Here is a 21115-nt window from a genome sequence, read left to right on the forward strand (position 1 = left end):
TTGTGGAATAATGAAATGACAGGAACATCCAGTTTTTATTGTCAAATACCGTGAAGGCACATAATTCCGCGCAGTTTAGAATTCCGCGCACTCTGAGCTATTTGTCAAATTGCAGAAGCAGGCTTGTTAAAAAAAATTGAACATGGCATACACATATGCTGCTTATGTTTATCCATACCGACTGAGAAGAAAATATTTTTTTTTCTGGTGGCTCATATACCTGCAAAATAATAAAATAGAACGCTCGTCCTTGTGGCCGCCATGTTTGCATATTTCCCAAGCGATTGCGCTAAGACCATAATGTAGACAGTATAACTAATTTGAAGCGAAACGGTTGATTTTCATTTTCAAACTTGTAAACATCAAAATAAAAAGAGTGTGTTGAATTACAATTCATAAGACCAAAATGGCCAGCACATTTATGAATAGCTATTATCGCTGAAATTACAGTGCGTGGAAAAAGGTGCACTAAATTTAGGCGAACCCAATTCCGCTCATAAAAATTGTAGTCTCAGCCAACAAGAAAAACATATAATACACTCTAGAAAACGTCAAAAACCATTGCTTATGGTCCGGCAAGGACATTTGGTCGGTGTTCAGTCAGACCGGACTAGGTCGCAAAACTTCAAAAAATGAGATAATGCAAATACTGGATAAAGAATTTCTTCAGCAACATTCAACTTTTGCCAGATTTGAAATATGTAACCATAAACAAGAATCATGACAAAAAATAATTATAACGTAGAGGATGCTGCAATTCAAAATTTAAACTCGTTTTTCTCGAAATCAATATTTTGTCACATAGTCCAGTCTGGCTTAACACCGACCATTTCATCTAAAGAGCTGCGAAAACTCCGGGAAGGTAATGGATAAAAGGTTTCTTTCAGCGACATTCAAACATATCTGGAAGAGTACCAAACCTGTCTTCAAACATTAAGCCGGAGTTATGAAAGATTCGATCTAAACCAGGGAGATAAAACAGTACATGTACCTGACCCATACTCTTTTATGTTTTTGGTTTAGTACGAATCTTCCAAAACTTCTGCTTCCAACGGTTACTGGAAGAAATTTGATTACAGAACCTGCTGAACCGGTAACATCGCAAAATCCTTTGATAAAACTTGTCACAAACCAGCAAACGTAAATTCCAATACAATATGAAAGGATAATTATCGTTTGTTGCGACTAGTCTATCAGCAATATTTCGATGAGGTTACAAGGAAGAAAAAAATACGTTAATAAAAAATCCTATAGATTTAGATGAGGTTCCACTTTTGTTGGAATCCTACTAAATAATGTTCTGCGCGGAATTTGAAGCACCTGTGCGCGGAATTTCAATCAGTGCAATATATGATGCGCGGAATTTGGTGCAACAACACATCTTTCATTTTTGTAATTTTGTGTAATTCTGTTTAAATTCTCCTGTTAATTTTCCATAGAAACATAATAAAATTGCTAGCCAGTGGGACTTATTGCATAACTCTAACAATTTGGATTGATTTTTCATAACGAATTTAGCTTTACTCATGCCTTAGGTGCGCGGAATTATGTGCCTTCACGTTATGTTACTGATGCATAAATGCATAAATCGCTAAGAATTTGTTTTTTGCAGATAATTTTCGTAAAATATCGAATTGAATAGCTGCTACAAGAGTGAAACTAATTTTCATGAAAAATTTTTGAAAATTTTAGTGGTGATCTGCTTGAAATAAAATTTATTTTGCCAGATCGATCCCTTTCATTAAAAAAAATTGTATACAAATATCGATCATAAAAAATCGAATTAAAAGAAATTATTTCTAATTGAACACGATAACTTTTCTAAGATGAACAAAAATAAATTCGTGCAAACAACGAAATCTACTATTTACAATGCACGAAAATACTTCGTTGCAGAAAATGACGAATGAACTCGTGCATTGCACGATCATTATTTCCATTTACGAATTTATATTTTCAGTGTATAATTTCTGAATTGGTTGATTTTTTATCATTCCAAAATTCAAAATGGCGGCTCGCGTCGACCCCCGCCACGACATCATCTTTGAACTTCAAATCCACGGCCTGTTTCATTTCACAAGATTTATAAAATCTTTATGACTTATACTGCCTATGATCGCAAGTTAATCCCTTAAAGATAGGAAATCCCATAGAAAACGGGATAAATATGCAATCATGGGTAGTATACATCTATGACCATTCCTGGTACATTTTGCATTAAATGAATCGGATCAAGACCTGTGCTTGATATTCGGATTAAATACATGGGTTCGAGATAAACGCATTTAATGCGGTTCACTACAAAAATTCAAATCCATTAACAAACATTGGCTTCCAGAGAATATGTATGTAGGAGATCGACTAGCGTCATAAAGTGAATTTCTAAGCATAAGCACTTAATTTGTTGAAAATTTCGTGACCAATTACAACATACGCTATCTGTCCTCCAAACTACGACGGACTTAGAGCAAATCTATCAGCTGTAAGAAAAGTACAGCGTGCGTTATATACTCTAAAGCATTCGTTCACAGTCCTAAATTGATACAGCCAGCAGACTATGTTAGAAGAAATCTCCAGTGAATGATTTTGCGCACTTTCCACTAAGCTGAACGCTGCACTTTAAAAGTTTTATAAATTTGTACTAATTGAGATTTGAACATGACTGAACAACATTGTTTTCGGTAATACTGATTCTTCTTGACGAAAACAACAGTTTTTATGAGAATGCATAATATCGATGAACTAAGGGAAAATGGAATACAAAAATCTTCTTCGTTATTTTGAAGATAAGTGAACGAATTTTATTTTTCGGTTTATCTTATGCCATTTTCCGATATTCCAACTGTTCTATTTTTTTTTTGGTTCATCGAGTAACTACAAGTCTATGTTTTAAACTTTTTTTATTGGATTTCCTATTTCAGACAATTGTATCAAGAGTTATCATGTCCGCCGCGGCACTCCTCGACATGGAAAGGGTTCAACGTCTTCTCTTCGAAAGCTCGTATGTGTGGCTTTGCCTGACTGAAAATTTTTCATTCATAATGAATGTATACATAAACCTTAACGAGAGGTCCATTGTCACCTTGCCATCAAAATCGTATAACAAAATTACTTTCAGTTTGAGCACTTTATAGTAGACGCCCCTTAAAAGACAAGTTTTATTTAAGACACCGCACTTATAATTTCCATATCAACATTTGAATAGGGCTAATAAGATTTGTAAACAACCTTTTGTTTTGCTGATTTCTCTTAATTTATTATCATTTCAACACAGAAAACATTTGAAATTGATTCTACCAAGGGCAAAGATGTTAATTCATGTGTATTTTTCATAAAACTCAACTCTGTAGCGGAAAAATGAGCGAAATAAGTTTGTTTACAAAAGTCTCATTAGCCCTTTTGAAGAATTACTATTGATTTGATCACATATTTTTAAAAAAATATGAAAAACAATATATTTAATTTGTTCTCAAATACGACCGGCATAAATTTGTATAGAGTAGACAGATAACGTATGTATGCAATGACAATTTAATGCGAACGCGCGCACTGTTAGTTTAGTTAGTTTTTGCTTGCGCTGTTTTAGGATTTCATCAGAATGCCGTACCTGATCCCTTCGCTCCTTTACGAGCGCTCCCAGTTGCTAAAAGAGTGTATACGTGCTGTTCTAATAAACATCTTCAGAGCTGTAAAGAGTGCTTAGCACACGGGAGTGGGTGGCATGCAGCAAAAACTCGCAGCTGAGGAGTCCCGTCATGGGAACCCACTCGTCGTTAGAGCTGATATCTAGCGAGCCGACAAGAGTGCGAGTGACACACGAGCTTATAGCGAAGGCAGATAACTCACATGAATCAAACATAATTGCCGCTCGTGCTGACTGTCACATATTTGAGAGTTCTTCGAAACTATGTGTACAGCAGTAGGGAGCATACAGTGTGAGTCTCGCGCTCGCAGGCGAACGAGGAGGATGTGTTGGCTTCTCGCTCTTTTAGCAACACTGAAAACAGGTATAATCGAGTTTTAAATTTTATTTTTTTGATATTCTTTATCGTCCTATCCATAAGGTGCTGCACGCTCATTTGAAAATGCAATGTCGAAGAGTTATTGCAGGTTAGCAGAAGTCGAATCATTTTGAAACTAACCGTAGGACGAAATTTTATAATTGGATGCAGAACTGCATTAAATAAAAATAGTTTTCGTTTGTTAGTTTACTTATGGCTATAAAAATGAGTGAAGCTGTTTAATTTACCCACAATTTTTTAGTTAGTTTAACTAGAGGAAAAGAAAAGAATGTATAATCACAATGTGTACCCTTTTCTACTTCTTCTACTCTTCTCACAAAGAACACAATAAGCAAGTGGATGTTTTCTTATATGTTTACTGCTTTCGAAAGAATCCAAACTAAGATTAAATGAAAGATTGTAAATAAAGCCATGCCATACAACCTAAGTAACACTATGACGGCAAGCAATCTGCTACAAATATTCTCATTTTGATCGTTATTTAAATAATATTAAAGCTTGCTTATATTGTTTCACTATTTATAATTTTCCATCAGATCTTGGACGATTAGCATTTCCACTGTAGAACAAATCGTCGTTTAATTTTTAGTGATAGAACAGAAATGCACAGGGTTTGAAAGAAGTTGTGAAAGTTGAGACTGGACAAATAACTTGGAAAAATGACACAAAAAGTTGAATGCAGAAGAATCGCCTAAATCGTATCGGAACTTAAGGGGGTTGTGTATTATGGGCAAAAAATTGGATTCCTTAATTTTTTTTTCGATGCAAAGATTGTCTATTCAGTCAGGTGCCACGTTATGGTGCGGTGTACACCATAACTCAAAATCTGCTGGACCAATCGTTGATACATTTGCATAGTTGTTTTTAACATCACTCCACAAGTAACTAATGGAGCTTTTATTTCTTGGTCGATTTTCGAACTTTTCGTAGCACTTTGAAGCCAAAGTCCGATTATTACTAAAAAACGATGAAAATGCTATTAAAAAAATAATAATATCAAGCATTTTGCAAAAAGCTTTTGTAGTTACCAGGGCAATGATGTGAAGAACAAAAACTGTGCGAAATTCAGTACGATTGGTCCAGGAAATTTTGAGTTACGGTTTTCACCGCATTTTGTCGAGGTGCCTCCTGAATTCACTGTCTGCATCAAGTGTCAGGTTCAATTAGTTAAGTTATATCTGTCAATTGATTATCAGACAGATTGCAGACTATAGGAAGTAATTAATTGTAATTTATTATTTTGTAACCGGGATTTGAAGCTTTCTCAATTTTCGCACGATGTCGCAAAATTTCGTTGAACTTCAATTTTAGCAATCCAAGATGTTGGAAGCTCAGCAATTTGGATTTAACCCATTTGACAGATTTACTTCGTTGAAAATCAGCCTTTGAAGTTGTCAAATGCTCAGCTCAATTACTGAACTTTTGGTATTTCAGGATTGATTAGGTAATCGTGCTGATAATTTGAATTACTTCATTGTCAGCAAAGTAGGTCTGCCAAATTCTATATTCATGGTTAGTGGAGTAGTTGGGTAGAATGGTATAATAATCCCCACCAGTCTAAAATGTTAGATTTCTTTTCCAATGACCACATAATTATCTGAAGCAAATAAATAATTGTTTTTGGCTTTTTCATGTGCTGCAGAACAGCAACTAATACAAATATTTCCAAAAAGGTAAGCTTCCGTTATTGTTCTTAAGCATTTGATTTAATTTGAAATTGTCAGATTTGGCTGAACTGTCTGACTACTAAATATAATGTTAGAGAAGCTTTTTCAATCCTTGGAGTGGCTAGAGACTAACAATACAACTTTATAACGTTCACGATAGTATGCACCATTATTAGCAAAATAGTGAAATAACGTTGTATACCATGTTCACACTACAGAGTTAAAACATGTTATAATAATTAGCAACAAGAAAAATGTCATCGAGATAGCGTTAAACACGTTTTTACTGGTTGTGTGAACGTATTATTAGCCACTTTAATCTTAAATAATTCTAATGTTACTTTGTTTAAGCTAAATCGAGGATTCCAAAATTATTTTAACAAAATATAAATGCATCAGACTATTAAATGGCATAAACAGTGAATTTTCTATTAACCTCATTGTACGGTTTTTAACATTGCCGTGTACTGCCGATCAGAACGCAGTAATGCAAATGGCAGCATCATGTTACCGGAAAAAGACAAAAATATGAAATACTCCTCTTGCGCATACTTCGTTATTCTCAATCCTCTCTTCGGCTTTCTTCTGGATAAATTTATTGATAATTGATATTTATTCCAAAATTGTGAAAATTAGTTTGAAACGAATATAAATATTCTCACCCCGTGTCGACAGGTATCGTGTTCAATTAGAATGATATTCACAGCTCATTTTGAATTCAAATTGAAGTATTACAACCAATTTTTTAATCAAAGTTTAAAATAACTATCATGGCACCAGTTACAAACGATGGTTCAACTACTTCGAACTTATTTTCTTTTGTGCATTAAATATTATGTCACTACAAAAAGCTGTACATCATCGGCCAACTATAAACTATCCACCAAGTTAAAGTTCTAAGTTCAGAAACATATCAGTTACATGGTGACAAAATTGTTCTCACACGCTATGGAACGAGACATAAGACGAAGAGAAGCTATTTTACTGCAAGAAAATATCGGAATGAAAAACAATTCTCCATGTTGTCTAATTTACTCATTTTCTTTAACATGAATTTGTTGTTTTTTAACATTGTCGTATCGCAGATCAGAACGCAGCCATATAAATGACAGTATCGTTAGGTTAAAGCTTACCAAATAGTTTAGGCCGGTTTAAAAGTTAGTCCGGTTTAAATATAGTTAGTACGCGTTTGAGCTTACGGCTATAAAAGTCCCACGATCCTGAACTTAATTTTTGCAAGGGTATTCATGTCGAAAAAACGACAGCTATCAATATAAGGCGGCTACTCCATTGGATTGCACTATGGCAGGGATTTAAGACCATAACGGATAAATCTAGCTTGTATGGATTCAGTTCTGTTGGTACAGATACCCGCATAAGGACACCAGATGATAGCTGAAGCTTCCAGGAACAAGAGAAAAGTCAATGCTCTTAGGCAGAAAAGGTTGGTAAACTCTTTGGCTACTGTAATGATAAAACCAAGATTTATTGGTTTGCGAAATAAAGTGGGAGTAGTGATCTCTGAACGATAATTTAGTATTTTACACGGAAAACCGATTCATCACAATTTCAACTAAAAAATTAGTTGAGTTTTTGGTTTCGTCTAGTTAATATTTGGGCGAACTAAATTTTTGTTGCAAACAATAATCCAACGTTGTTGGTTTGATGCTGTCAGTTTCAGTCTGGACACGAACGTTTCATCCTAGCACAAAACTTAAAAAGCTAAAGCACAAAACTTGAAAAGCTACATGAGCTAAAGCTTGAAACGCTTGTCTCAGCTTCTAACGCTTGTTTTAGTCCAGACACAATTGCATATGCCGTTACACTACCTTTTCAGCCAAGACACAAACGACTAGAATTCAACTAATCTCATTGTTGAATTAAACTGCTTCATCGTAAAATACAACATAGGATATTTCAAACGTTTTGTTTCACCGACCGACGGATGAAAGGTATGAAATTAAATTGTTGAAAAATTCCGTATGTCAGTAATTCACACGTAAATATAATACAGAGTTATGTTTCTCATAATGTTATCTTTTTATAAACTGCAATCTTAAATGAGGTATTTAAGGATTGTTGGAAATTGATTGATTTGAATTTTAGAATAAAGGTATATTTTTTTCTATTTAGTCACAAACACTATCCAGCACTACAAAAAAACTTCATACTTATTCCACATCTAGTTTGGAATCTCAAACGATGAAAAATAATTATCATATTACATATTACATTGGTTAATAATTGAAATGTTACTATATAATCGACTAAATCCGAAATAGAATGATTTTGACAATTTTCGACAATACTTTCAATTTTCAGTGCACATGTATTGAAAAAAATGTCAATAAAAATCATCCCTTAATTGAAATGTTTTTAAAGAAAAACTAGGTAAAACCAAAATGAGGTCAGTTGAATTTCTGTTTTTTTTTTGTGTACTGGTTCAGGTAGTTGCGTCCAGAATAAAACAAGCTTTCCAAGCTGAGACAACTACCTACGTGCTTAACCGTTATGCCCAGCGTGTATGAACATAGTTGCTGTCGCTACCTTGATGTATTTCAGTAAGGTGTGCATCTTAGCTACTTGCTGTCATTTCGTATGATGTGCGTCTTGAATCAAAATCAATAATAATTTTCAATAACTATTATTTGAGAATCTCTCAAAATTAAGAGAAAATTTAGTTACGTTATTCATTTTTCTGTTGAAATCAACTAATTAGGAAAACAAAAATTTGTTTTGTTATTTTCTTCATCGAAAGGCTTTCAGTGTAGTATCCAGCAATGCACCAAGGTCCCCGACAAATGGTACTCTTTCAAGTGATTTTCCAGAGATAGTGCAACTCCACTAAATGGTACTTTTTTGCGTGGGGAAGAAATTACCGAACATTTGGATACATCAAGAGTCAACCGATTTCGAGCATACCAATTTCAGAACTCATCTAGTTGCCGCTGTAATCCAATGCAGTCCAATTCAGACCGCACAGTGGGAAACAGTTTAAAATCATCTGCATAGATAAGTTTGCATCCTGGTAGAAGGACATCACAAACTTCATTGTAGAACAAGGAGAACAGCAAGCGTCCGAGATTGCTACCTTGGGGTACACTCGATAGATTTATGAAGTCATGTGATTCTCTATTTCCCAGTTTGATAGATAGGGTGCGGCCAATAAGATATGACTTAAGCTACTTAGTGTAATAATCTTTAGCTAATTGAATGTCGTAAAAAAAGCAACAATATCTTCACCAGAAAAACTGATATTACCAAGGCTTATTACGTCGCTGAAAACATCGCGTAGTTCGGTTTCAACCTCTGCTGGAGTAATCGGTACTATTTCAAAAGTACTCGAACATGTTACTATGTTTCAATTGAGGCAAGGTTTTATTGTATCGATTTTGTTGGCTATTTTCGGCAAATTTAAGACTAAGAAAGAGACAACGAAAGCAATGAAATTGAATGACGGATAGGTATTCTAGAGTGAATCAGTTATAAACTTAGAATGGAAAACTTGAACAAGGCAGGTTCATATGGACATCGAAAGGAAATGTGAAGAGTCCTTTGCCTTCTGCTAAGTAGGAGCTGGGCGTTGCACCCAAGTCTACCGCATGGTCATTGATAGAACATAACTCATCATCATGTTTTACCGCCGACGCTGGCAAAAAAAACCTCACAAATCCTCGCCTAGAACGACCATGCGATTATTATTTCTTCTTCTGTTGGCATCAAGCCGTGCCGTATGCATTCAATCACCACCAAGCTACCGGTGTCGCACCGATCCTGTTGTGATTGAAGTACTTTTTGATTTTTTCGTTCTGCACACACAGATGGCTGATAGTAATTAACCCATTATATCCTAGCGTATGAAATTTCATACGCAGTACTATCCATCGTTTAACGCGTATTCACTGCAGAATTTTGGCATCTAAATACTTTATTATTGCACTAATGGGATCATTGCACCTCATATTTCATTGTGAAACAAGACAACTGCCATTTTTAATAATTTTGTTAACATTTTTGAAACGTGTATAGTTGGGGCAAATGGCGGCTGAAAAGTAAGCAATACATTTAATTGAATTTTATTGTTGGAATTCCTGCTAATAATTCCAATATGTGACAAAACGTTCCTACAGATGTAAAAGAAGTGTTGTCTATCAGAAAATCCGAAGAAATATGTTAAACAACTTAAAATTTGTTGTTTTTATTTAAGCGCACGAAATTTTTTGCACGAGAAATTTTCATTCTCAAAACCATTTTAAGCGGTGATTTTATTTTTCCCATAATCTTTGATACATTTTTTGGTGGAATTGAAGATATCACTGCATTTGACTCACTTTTTGAAACCCCTGGGTTATAATGGGTTAATGACACAGCTCAGCTAGCAGAAATTGAATTTTTAGCTACTTTTTTACCAACTAGTTCATATGTTACTATGTTTCAATTGCCGCATAGTTCTACTGTATCGATTTTGTTGGCTATTTTCTATTTTTTTAAATTTGCCGAATATTTGCCGTACTCATTTGCAGCACGTTCACTAGACATTCCGTCTAGTAAAGCTATACTAGTTCTCGAAGTAGATGTGTCGGAGTAAGGATCAGTGTAAGCGTAACCGAAGGAAGACGAGGCTGGTTGTAATCATCAAATAATAAAGGAGAAGCTTGTGGTTCTAGAGAATTTGCAATTTCATGTGCAGAGTCAATTTGTTGCTGAATAACGTTTATGCTATCCGCCGAGTCCGGAAGGAGCCAACACATGTGCTACCGTTATTGCAACAATTCTTTTGTTTGGACGCTGACCGATTAGAAACAGCGATGAGTACTCCACCGCCTCTTTTTTACTAGCAACCTTTTTAACCTTTCAAAAGCGATCAAAATTATCTGTTTTCGTTTACGCCTTTTTTGAGATATCGACATTTGATAAGGGCGTATTTTAAAGTGAAAATTATGTATAACTTTTGAACCAGACAAGATCAAATTTTCTTCCTTTAGCAATAGTCGCTGAAACCTTTATCCCCCCTTAACTAGCTTACTTTAGCATAGCTCTGATTCGTATCGTAGCAGTGGGTATAGAAAATTAATTTATCGATGATGGTTGGTTTGCTGGAGACAACTTTTGGTTCTATGTGTGATCGCGGATATAGTCACGGACCCATTTCTTTCCGAACAAGTCTGCCATGATCTGTACCTAAGTCTAACAGTGCACGTGACTGTCATCGAAGGGAATCCACGATCTCAGTCCGTTTGTAGACTCTAACAGTTTGACATTAGCACGAGTCATTCATCGTTATCTACGGGAATGCCGGTAAGTAGTTGTGAGTTGCCGATGTTCTGCAGCATTTGGGCTATATTCAGCTATGCTGCCTTATTAGCACTTTACTTCTACCACCAAATTTACTGGTACCTTTCTCGTACCTTGAAGGTTCCCCTCCTAGCCATTACGTTCCGTATTACCATAACACAAACATCGGTGTAAGTGATCGGATGGCTGTACGAAAAAAAAATCCGTTTTTAAATTCATGAACAAAAAATCACGATTTCGTGAACTGAATGATTTACGAGAATGGTGACTGAAATTAAGGATAATAAACTTCGTATTTATAAAGCACATTCCATTGTTTGGTTGGGTTACTGTAGTTGTTCCCTGGACATGATTTATGTGTTAGGATTCTTGCTCATAATTTGGGATACACTGGTTTGTATAAAGTACATCAATTAGAATAGCCAAAATTTAAACGATGTTCGTCATTTCAGAAGCTCTGTCGCGATTTTCATAGTTTCTCATCACGTTATTGTGATATTTTATTCATGAGTGTACTATCAGATTTTTCTGGCAGAGTAGTGTGATTTACGTTCATGATTTTAGGATCTATGTCACGATTTCCGTAATTTCTATTCACGTTATCGTGATAATTTAGTCACAAGTAGAATGATCTTAGTCACGATTTTCGCAATGTATATGCATCCCTTATGCATTTGCGAGAACGCTAACTCTAGACCCCAATTATCACCAGTACATTTAAAACATACTTTAAGAATAAATTAACATAAACTCGACGAAAACGAGTTTTGTTCGAGGCCTGGCTCTGGTAGATACGCATTGTACCATTCTTAGTCTTATAAAAATTACATGTGAATTGATATGTCGAATCGGATGGAAATTACGAAGAACCTACTGGGAAACTAAATTTTAATTGATAATCAATGCAAAAACCCTTTTACATTCAATTGACCGTTCGTTCAGATAGATGATTATAACTAATTAAATATTCAAAAATAAAATAGATTAGAAAGAATCCTTGATACATCAATATAAAGATTCATAGTTCGATCGACCTTGTGCTTAATACTTTCATGCTTTCGTTTTTAATCGCTCCGCTGAATCGCACATGCACAGTGAATAATTTGCCTTTCACGCTCCTACCAATCGGACTACTCACCGATAGGGTGTAAACAAAAATAGGCTACCTGTTGCACTCGAGTTCAAGCAATAAATCAGACCTCGAGTGCAAACAGCCCATTCCATTCACAAACGAGCCTACTTTATATCGCATTCAACTTTTAATGGTCTTCCTCGCGAGGCCAGAGCGAAATTGAATTGCCAGTCTTTCTACAGCGTCGATAATTAATTACAGCAGTACATCGACTAGAGTGCATTCCGAAGGGATTGTAGGCCTGCATGTCACGTGATAAATCTCTCGAACTAAGAATCTTTTCTATAATGTGTTGTTCAAATGAAAACGTTCAATTTGCTGGTGATTTACGACACGGAAAACCCCGCAATTACAAAAAATAAATATTGCAATTTTTGATTTTTGTCTTGACTGTTTCAACTAAAAATTGCTGATTCAACTAACTGTTCTGTTGATTTTCGCATCATCAATTGGCTGAAAAAATTAGTTGTTTTTGGATGCTGTCAGTTTCCTGAATATAATGACAGCAAAAAGGAAACAAAAATTGCAAATTTCTTTTAACTATTTTTTTAGTTGAAAAGGATACGTTAGTTTGCTCGCTATGCTTATTTTGTAAATTTTTTGAGGCTAACATAAAAGAGTTTGATTTTGAAGTTTAGATTAATAAACCAGTTATAATACTTAGAAGTGATTAACTAATTTAGTAATATATATGTGAATTTATCCAGACATTATATAATACATCAGGTAGACAATAAATTGCATGATTCGACTGATGCTCGAACGTGAACAAATCTGTATGTATGTTTCATGTCTATTTTACAAAGCATACATCTAAACAAGATCTGTATTTTTTGAAGATTCATCATGAGCTCATGGTTAGAAAGAAGTTCGAAAATAATGGAGCTCCGATATGGCAATGTAAAATGAGTGAGCCGACTAGAACACTTCTTAAACATTATTCGGTCGATCCGGCCGGAACCAACAGATTGTGAATATTTTCCAGCCCATTTTGTAAAACATCGCAGGTATTTATGAACATGTGTCTGATAATCTGATGAAAAGTTATCGAATTATTGATCCAATGTTACATCGTGGAGTGGTTTGGACCAAAAACAACATGCGTCGATTTTTTCTATATTAATGTAGTGAGTGAGTACGTGCATAACTTATATTTCGATTATTTCAGTAGTTAATTTGTTTGTAACAGTTCAAAACGAAAAGCTATGAAGGTATAATGCTTATCAACACATAGAGTTTGAAAACTATTGATAGTACATACTCTCCATGATTCTGGTAAGGGTCTCAAGGTAATCAATGAATAATACAACCCCAGCCAAGGATTCATTGTAACAGTAAGATACTACCGAAGACTCCATATCAAGAAGACTGATATCTCTTTCCTTCCCCCATACAAACGAGAGGCGACAGAGGTTACAGCGCCTCTATTGGAAGAAGGGAGGAAGCTTTATGTAAAAATGTATATGTGTGTGTGCATCACTATGGAAAGTACCACCTTTACCCGCAAGTGGCGTTGCTGTTACTGTCTCCGGATTCTGGACAGAGTTGCCAGTCTTCTTGATATGGAGTCTTCGATACTACATTATTACCCTATCTGCCAAACATAAGCTGCGATGTCCGTTGACATAAGTCATGTTTGAAACGGAATTTACTACCAAGTCTATAGTACTGCCTGGAGGTATTACAATTGTTCCACCTGTATGAGCCGTCGTTAATGAGGCTGCTCTGCATTCAGGCATTAGGGACGAGCGATTTGGTGTTTTGTTCAAAGAAATTCTCAGTGTTCATAGGATACTGATACTTACCGCTTAGTGCTATTCGAGTCACTTTTCGTTTCATAGAATTATTGCTATAATATACTTTCAGATCGTTCAGTTCAATCTTATGCAGTGTCAGTAAATCTTGATTGTAAACATCACTCTTGAAAGTTTAACACCTCGCACGTTCTTCTTCGGATTTAAGACATTTGTCACACCATTGCACGATCTCTGCCCGAGTTCTGTCGACAAACGCCTGAATATTCTCCCGTCGCATTGCCTCGCAACGGTTTAGATCGGTAAAAAGTTTGTCATGTGTTGTATAATAGTTATATTTTTCAAATTTCTTCACAACCGAAGGGCAAATATTTCCACAGATTCTTTAGTATAAAACGCATTTTGTCGACAGTCTTTAAGAAGCTCGTACTGGGAACATACCGATTCATGCAAGTGTCTAAGATCTGATATATTGTATTTCGTTGGAGAAAAGTTACGCTCATTGATCAACTCGTCCTGACGATCCGACTGCGGAGTGAAATCTAAATAGCCCTTCGACATTTTAATTTCGCGGCGCATCGCTGCAATATCATCGAATCGGTGTAACTTCTCCACTCGAAGACCTTCAAGGTACAAACGAAAACCTTGCATTTCGGCCACTGACTGTAGTGGATCGTTTTATAGTTCGCGAAGAGACTCGTATATTTTTGTTTCCAAAATTTTTCGTCTTGCGGTTTTCGCTTTCCTCGTCGAAAAACGTTTGAACGTCCTCTGGCAGTCGACTCATATGATCTTGGCAGATGTGTTCACCAAAAATCTCCGACCACAGATCACTTATTCGATTAATCGAAATGGTTGCAATATCATGGGCCTCGCGAATTACGTTTTGCTTAATTTCGGCAATCGGTTTCACCAACGGAATCCATATCTATTGAACTATCACAACACAACAGCGATGCCAGATTTACAGACATATCTGTATTTTACAGAGTTTTGATGTCTCCTAGAGACGTAGCCAAAGATTTACGGACTTTTATAAGGGTAATAATGTTTAGTAAAATTGCACTAGAATGTTTTCGAACACGAGTGATTCCTTCACAATAGAATTTTACTTTCAATCTATTTTTAAAGTAAAATTTTAGTGTAACTAGAATTTACACAACTATCTACAGACTTTTACAGACATTTTAGTTATTCTTCTACAGACATTTCAAAAAAACATGCCAATTAGGCTGTGCAGACTGACGAAATCAACTAGCAAGTCGATATAAATTGACTTTTACTTGAGCCGTGTGTACAAACATTGCTTCGCAGTGTTGGTAAACACGGCTCACAGTAAAAGTTATTATCCATGTCGACTTCGCCTGCGTGCACAGCCTAATTGTTTCGCTTTGGACGGTGTGAAACAGGGATACCAGGTCGTATTTTTTGAAATCGGTGCACTGCCTGTTTAAAAATCTGTGCAAATCTGTTGTAAGGAAAATGTTTCGAATGAAGAACATTTAAAGTTACGCAAATAAAAAAAATTTAAGGAAAACGTATAAATTTGTCTCAAAATAGGAAGTGGCGAACTGTTTTTTTTGTTTTTGCTCGAGGCAAAAATTTAGAAATCTGTGCTACTCTGTGCATTATAACAAAAAACTGTGCAAATCTGTACATTAAAAATTGAATATCTGTGAAACACAGATTAAGCTGTGTACCTGGCATCCCTGTTGAGTACATTTAATTTCATTTTCAGCTGTCCTCCTTGTCAAACTAACCCAGTAAGTTCAACCGGAATACTGCCCACCCTCTAAGAACGGTTGGTTTCAAAATCGTCCAATGAAGGACGTTCGTTGGACCAATTCGGACAACGTCCAAATAACCGTTCAACAAACGTCCATCGTTGGACCCGTGTTGAACGATTTTGAAACAATTTTTTGGACGTCTCAGTGGGCAATAAGTTCAACCGGGACATAAGCCGGAATGCCGACTGGATCTCGGTAATATTCCAGTGGTACAACCCATTCTAATTAAAATCGGTTATGGCACTGGAGCCGGAAAGTAACAAAAATCAGGTTGAATTCCAATTGAACTTTACTGGGTGGGAGAACTTTAATTCATCGGTGCAAATGTGTACACGCAACCATAAAATAACGTACAGAATAAGTACTTTTAACTTAAATTTAGGTACTTTTGAGCTGTGCGTCGCTTTCGCACTTCTTAGTGTTGTCAAAAACAAAACGAGAGATTCGACTCAGTCGATGTCTTCCGTGCAGTAAGGTACTTTTAAGTTGTTTAGGGTATACTCAAAATTAGGTAAATTCAACTTAAATTTAAGTAAATTAAACTCAAGGTTGAGTTATTATTTTTGTTGTAGTTAAATGGAAACTACCCTCAACACGGTTTACCTAATTTTACCTTCCTGCACGATACCACGAGATTGAGTGAAAAGTACTGAATTTTAGGTAGTTTTTCGGTGGCGTGTAGTGATTAAATTGCAGGGATGCCTGGGGCACAAATTTATCTGTGTTTCACAGGTTTTCGAAGTGCTGAACAGATTTTTAAAACTGCACAGTGTTCTGACAGATTAGCAAGGATTTCTCAATTTCGTATCATCGTACACAACTAATAAAAGGTCGCGTCTTCATGCTTTGAGACATAGTTTGCGTTTTACTGAAACTCATTTTTTTACAAATGCTGCGCAGATTTAAGAAATACCCAGCATCCCTGTTAAATTGTTTACTTTTTATATTTTCTTTTATGAGTGTTATGATGTGTACGAATATAAAGATTAATGAGCCGTTATTATTGGTAATGCGTATACCACTTAATAGTTTAATGCGTCGACTGGTAGGGGGTAATTTGTTAAATGATAATATTGCAAAACCGTCTGCAGTATATTAACAACGACACGACCTGAAACTTAATGAAACATTCGGAAGAAAAAGTGTCCGAGTCATTTACCGCCAGTTACCACTAAATTGAATGACCTCTCGAAGCGGACAAAAAATACTTTTTCCAGCAGTACTTCTTGTTTATTTCCATATTAAATTTGCAAAAGGGCGAATAAGATTTGTAAACAAACTTTTATTTTAATGGTTTCTCTTAATTTACTATAATTTCAAAGCAGAAAACAATTGAAATTACTTCTACGAAGGGTAAAAATTTACATTAATGCATATTTTTCATGAAATTCCACTCTGCAGCAGACTAATGAGCGAAACAAGTTTCTTTACAAAAACACTTTCGCCCTTTTGACGATTTAATATTGATTTTACTAACAACTTTTCAAATGTCTTCAAAATAGAGACGTCCATCCAATCCAATGACGATATATATATATAGGTGTGGCAGAATACACGGTTTGCTAGTGTTGACAACCAAAAATATGTAAACAATCCAGAAGCACAACGGGTCGACGTCATAGCGTTCACACGATTCAATGGGAGCGGAACGAACGGTATGATGCAAGCAAGTCGATTTATTCTGTGATCACTCACACCACTCATGTAAGATTTATCTTACGAATACCATAGTGCCATCTTCGCCATACCTATATATACAACATTGCTTCCAATCTGGCATCGCTGACTTCTAGCAACCATGTTATGTTTACATCAGCTCTATATCATTACTATAGAAAATGCAGGTAAAAAGAGCGTTTTGCGTTATGTAATCAGATTTTCGATTGAAAACACTGAAAATGCATATTATGTAAGTATTCTTTCCTATTAGACAACCACATGTTTAACAGTTCGTTTCCCAACAGCTCAAGCAGAGTGTCACGACATTCCTTTCGGCTTTCTCCGAATTTCGCACAGCTGGTTGCGAATAAACTCGATCGTCATGCTTACGTTCCGCAATCAGCTCAGGGACGACTTTTTACCATAATTAGGCGTTCGAATCGAGGAATATTCTCTAAATCTTTGCCATATGAGCGTGAAATATACAGAGCTGGCTACATTCCTTGACTTGATACAAAGTTTATGTAACTGACAAGTTTTCGTTCTGCTGATAAAAAAATTACAAATTACATCTGAGGTAAGTTTGTACATATTTGAACTTCTAAAATCTTACTCTACTATATTACAGGTTTGCAATGCTCTCGTGGTCTTACTGAAATTTTGCGTAGCTTGACACCAGCCTTAAATGGTTTGCACAGCAACTGAGTACATTGATTTGGATTACGAGCGAATTCTCATGGTGCTATGCATTTGATACAATATTTACGGAGGACGTGAAGCATAAAGATACCACGTTAGAACAAAATTCTAATGACCTGATCGGGATGAACTGTTTGATTAGGGAGAACGTAATATAATGCTTGCAATATCTGCTATATGCGATGTATACCAAAACCAAAACATGGAAAATAAGTTCAAGTAACTTTGCAAAAAGAAATCAAGCAATTTAGGAATTGTCAAGCCCTTGGATCAATATGTACCTGTCATCGAATCAGATCATTTTCTAAGCAAATAGGTATGCGAAGATATCGGCGAAATGATAGTACGCTACACACTGAACATGGAGATATTTTAACTTTTTGGGAGCTGCATCGAGAACATTGTCACGAAAAGGTACGGCTATAAAGCCGCACGAATGTTCACAGCTTAATTCATAGCATAGTACTGCCGCATTTAAGTTAAAAATATATTGTTGAGTAAGATTAAAGTACGTGGTTTTATCCATATTCATTATACACAATGGCACATGATTTTTGGAAAATTCATTCGAAAATAACATGATAAACTAATGAATTAAAACATATTTCGTTGATCTTATCATATCGACAATCGAAACAAAATACAAATCTGTTGATAGAATTAGTTTCGTTAGTTTAAACGCAAATCGCGCCAATTACGCGAAGCGCCACTTGCTGGCGTGGGTTGCCTTCGAAATATTTCTTAATATAGATTTATATTTCAGTGATACAACGTGATATGACGGCAATAAACTTTTTTGAATATAATTTGGCTTTTTATTTCTGGGTAACAAGTCCTCTTTATAATTAACAAAATCATTAGCTGTTTCAACTGGATGGGAATTATTTCAATATTACAATTGATTGAAACAACCATCTTGGTTTACAGTTTCAACTTGCAACAATCTTGAAATCGACAATTATATTAGTTGTTAGAACTGGTTGGGAATTATTTCAACATTACAATTGATTGAAACAACCATCGTGGTTTTCAGTTTGAACTCGCACCAATTTTGAAATCGACAATTATATTAGTTGTTACAGCTATTTGATGAGCTGGTTCAGATGATGTGTGTCTTTGCTAACTGACAGCATCACATTTTCAACTAGATAATTTAGTTGTTTCAGCAACTGTTTTGTAAATACAAAAACAAAAATGAAAGTTTAGAAAAATCAACAATCGTTTAGCTGTACCAAATTTTAACCAATCGATTTCAGAAATTCGGCTAATATATTAGTTGCTATGCGATCGGGAGCGTTTCCGTGGAGTAGACTTTAATCGATAAAAGCGTGTTCCGTGATCGGCTCATTTGGTCGTGTGCTTTGATATAGAACGTGTAATTAAATTAGTTCAAACTCCGCTGTTACTTCGGATCCAGTCACGTGCTGCGGCCACTCGTGCATATACGCCGGGATAATTCGGTTGTGCACAGCCAAGACCCCATGAGACTACCCCTACAAGTTTTCCGTTGGCTACTAAAGGACCACCTGAGTCGCCCTGGCAAGAGTCCTTGCCACCTTCACGAAATCCAGCACAAATCATACGATCCGTTACACCGCCAAAGTTCGTGTATGATTGATCACATTCCTGCTGGTTCACGGATGGCACGTATGCAGCCCGTAGATTAGCTCTCGACTCGGTAGCACTCTGTAATCGTAGGCATTTTAGTAGCTCGAAAAATCAAAACGATAAAGTTCTTTTACCTACCTGAGTGTTACCCCAACCGGAGACCACACAAAGGCTACCATCCTCGATAGCTTCATCTTGCTTTGGAAGTTCAATTGCTTGTGAGTTATCCCCCAAGACAATTGCTTTTCGAAGTTGCAGCAAGGAGTAATCGTAGTCGATTATACTGTAGTTGAACTGCGGATGCTGAACAATGCGACCGACAGCTATGACTTTACCACCGGATGCATGCATTGAAGAACCAACTCGTACTCGTATACTGGACGCCGACGCACCGAAGGTACAATGCGCTGCAGTTAGAACCCACTGGTTGGAAATGATCGATCCTCCACAGATGTGTCTTCCAAGGTACTGTAATGAGATCTGGTGTGGCGCATCTCCGATATCGATTTCGAATCCGCCCACTATCCTCTTTCCGGCCGCTATGGATTTGTAGTCTGAGATGAAGCGAGGCCGAGGAATTACTTCTGGTAGAAGTACGTTGTCGTCGGAAACAAATGAAACTGCGGAGATCATGTTCATTAGCAATATTGTGAAATGCATGATGCTAAATATTACCGTCTCCTTGAACTGAAACCAGGATTGCACACACTAGGGCTATTGAGTGGAACATTTTTGCGATAGTTACGATAGTTACACACTAGAGATGGTAGAAATCGAACATATCACTTTTATACTCAAGCCTTATTCTAGACTGATAATACAATCTGATAATCTTATCGTTTGTGCTATACAAATTATTTCGTCAAGTATCTACCAATGAAAGTTGTCGAAAGCTAAAATACATAACAGACATATCACTTACAGCGGAAGTAGCGATCATTAATATATGTCTTTCACTTATTTTTTAAATATAATACACCTTGATCCGAATTGACAGTTGTTGGATACGTACGGTAGCTAGTTTCAGTTCCTGTGTGAATTGAAAAAACAATATTATATCTTGCAATAAAATTGGACTAAACCGTTTTGCGCGTTAAGGGTACAAGACCTAATATAAATTAAGTTTTGCTTTTTTGTGTTTCGGATTCATCTCGTCAGTAACTAGCACCATCTGGGTATCTAATTAGACGATGTATCTAAACTAGTACCCAAATTAGCACTAGTTAGACACAAAAAATTCCAAACAGTTCACACGACATATGTGAACGCCTAAAGCCACATCTCCCGAGTGATGTCCCAGGAAGCAAATATAGCTCTAGTTTGCTGACGAGAAAGCGAAGACGAACTCTTGTCTTTTGGTTTCCGGGACATCCCTCGGGACATGTGGCTTTAGGCCTTAACATATGTCGTGTGAACTGTTTGGATTTTTTTGTGTCTAACTAGTGCTAATTTGGGTACTAGTTTAGATACATAGTCTAACTAGACACCCAGA

At 36.1% G+C, this 21115-nt stretch overlaps 1 protein-coding gene and 1 long non-coding RNA gene across 2 annotated transcripts; one reads left to right on the forward strand and one right to left on the reverse strand.

Moving 5' to 3' along the window:
* The first annotated feature begins 17450 nt into the window (after positions 1 to 17450).
* Positions 17451 to 18556, forward strand: LOC131684310 (uncharacterized). Its single transcript, XR_009304639.1, has 3 exons — positions 17451 to 17566; positions 17622 to 17893; positions 17945 to 18556. It is a non-coding gene; the product is annotated as an uncharacterized LOC131684310 (long non-coding RNA).
* Positions 18557 to 19325: 769 nt separating this feature from the next.
* On the reverse strand, positions 19326 to 20427 carry LOC131684190 (trypsin-1-like). The gene is made up of 3 exons (XM_058966848.1): positions 20299 to 20427; positions 19762 to 20243; positions 19326 to 19701 (listed from the first exon to the last, which is right to left on the reverse strand). Exons 1-3 carry the CDS (start codon positions 20351 to 20353, stop codon positions 19405 to 19407), a joined length of 834 nt encoding a protein of 277 aa, XP_058822831.1. The 5' UTR covers positions 20354 to 20427; the 3' UTR covers positions 19326 to 19404.
* Positions 20428 to 21115: the final 688 nt, after the last annotated feature.

This window comes from Topomyia yanbarensis, chromosome 2 (assembly GCF_030247195.1).
Source record: "Topomyia yanbarensis strain Yona2022 chromosome 2, ASM3024719v1, whole genome shotgun sequence".
NCBI classification, from domain to species: domain Eukaryota; kingdom Metazoa; phylum Arthropoda; class Insecta; order Diptera; family Culicidae; genus Topomyia; species Topomyia yanbarensis.

What these genes read in the sequence shown, in the direction of transcription:
- LOC131684190 (XM_058966848.1), bottom strand. Translation starts at nt 20,353, where the DNA reads ATGTTCCACTCAATAGCCCTAGTGTGTGCAATCCTGGTTTCAGTTCAA. An exon ending in GGTTTCAGTTCAAGGAGACG is followed by an intron (nt 20,244 to 20,298) that starts GTAATATTTAGC and finishes TGATCTCCGCAG; the next exon opens with TTTCATTTGTTTCCGACGAC. An exon ending in CCGGTTGGGGTAACACTCAG is followed by an intron (nt 19,702 to 19,761) that starts GTAGGTAAAAGA and finishes CTACGATTACAG; the next exon opens with AGTGCTACCGAGTCGAGAGC.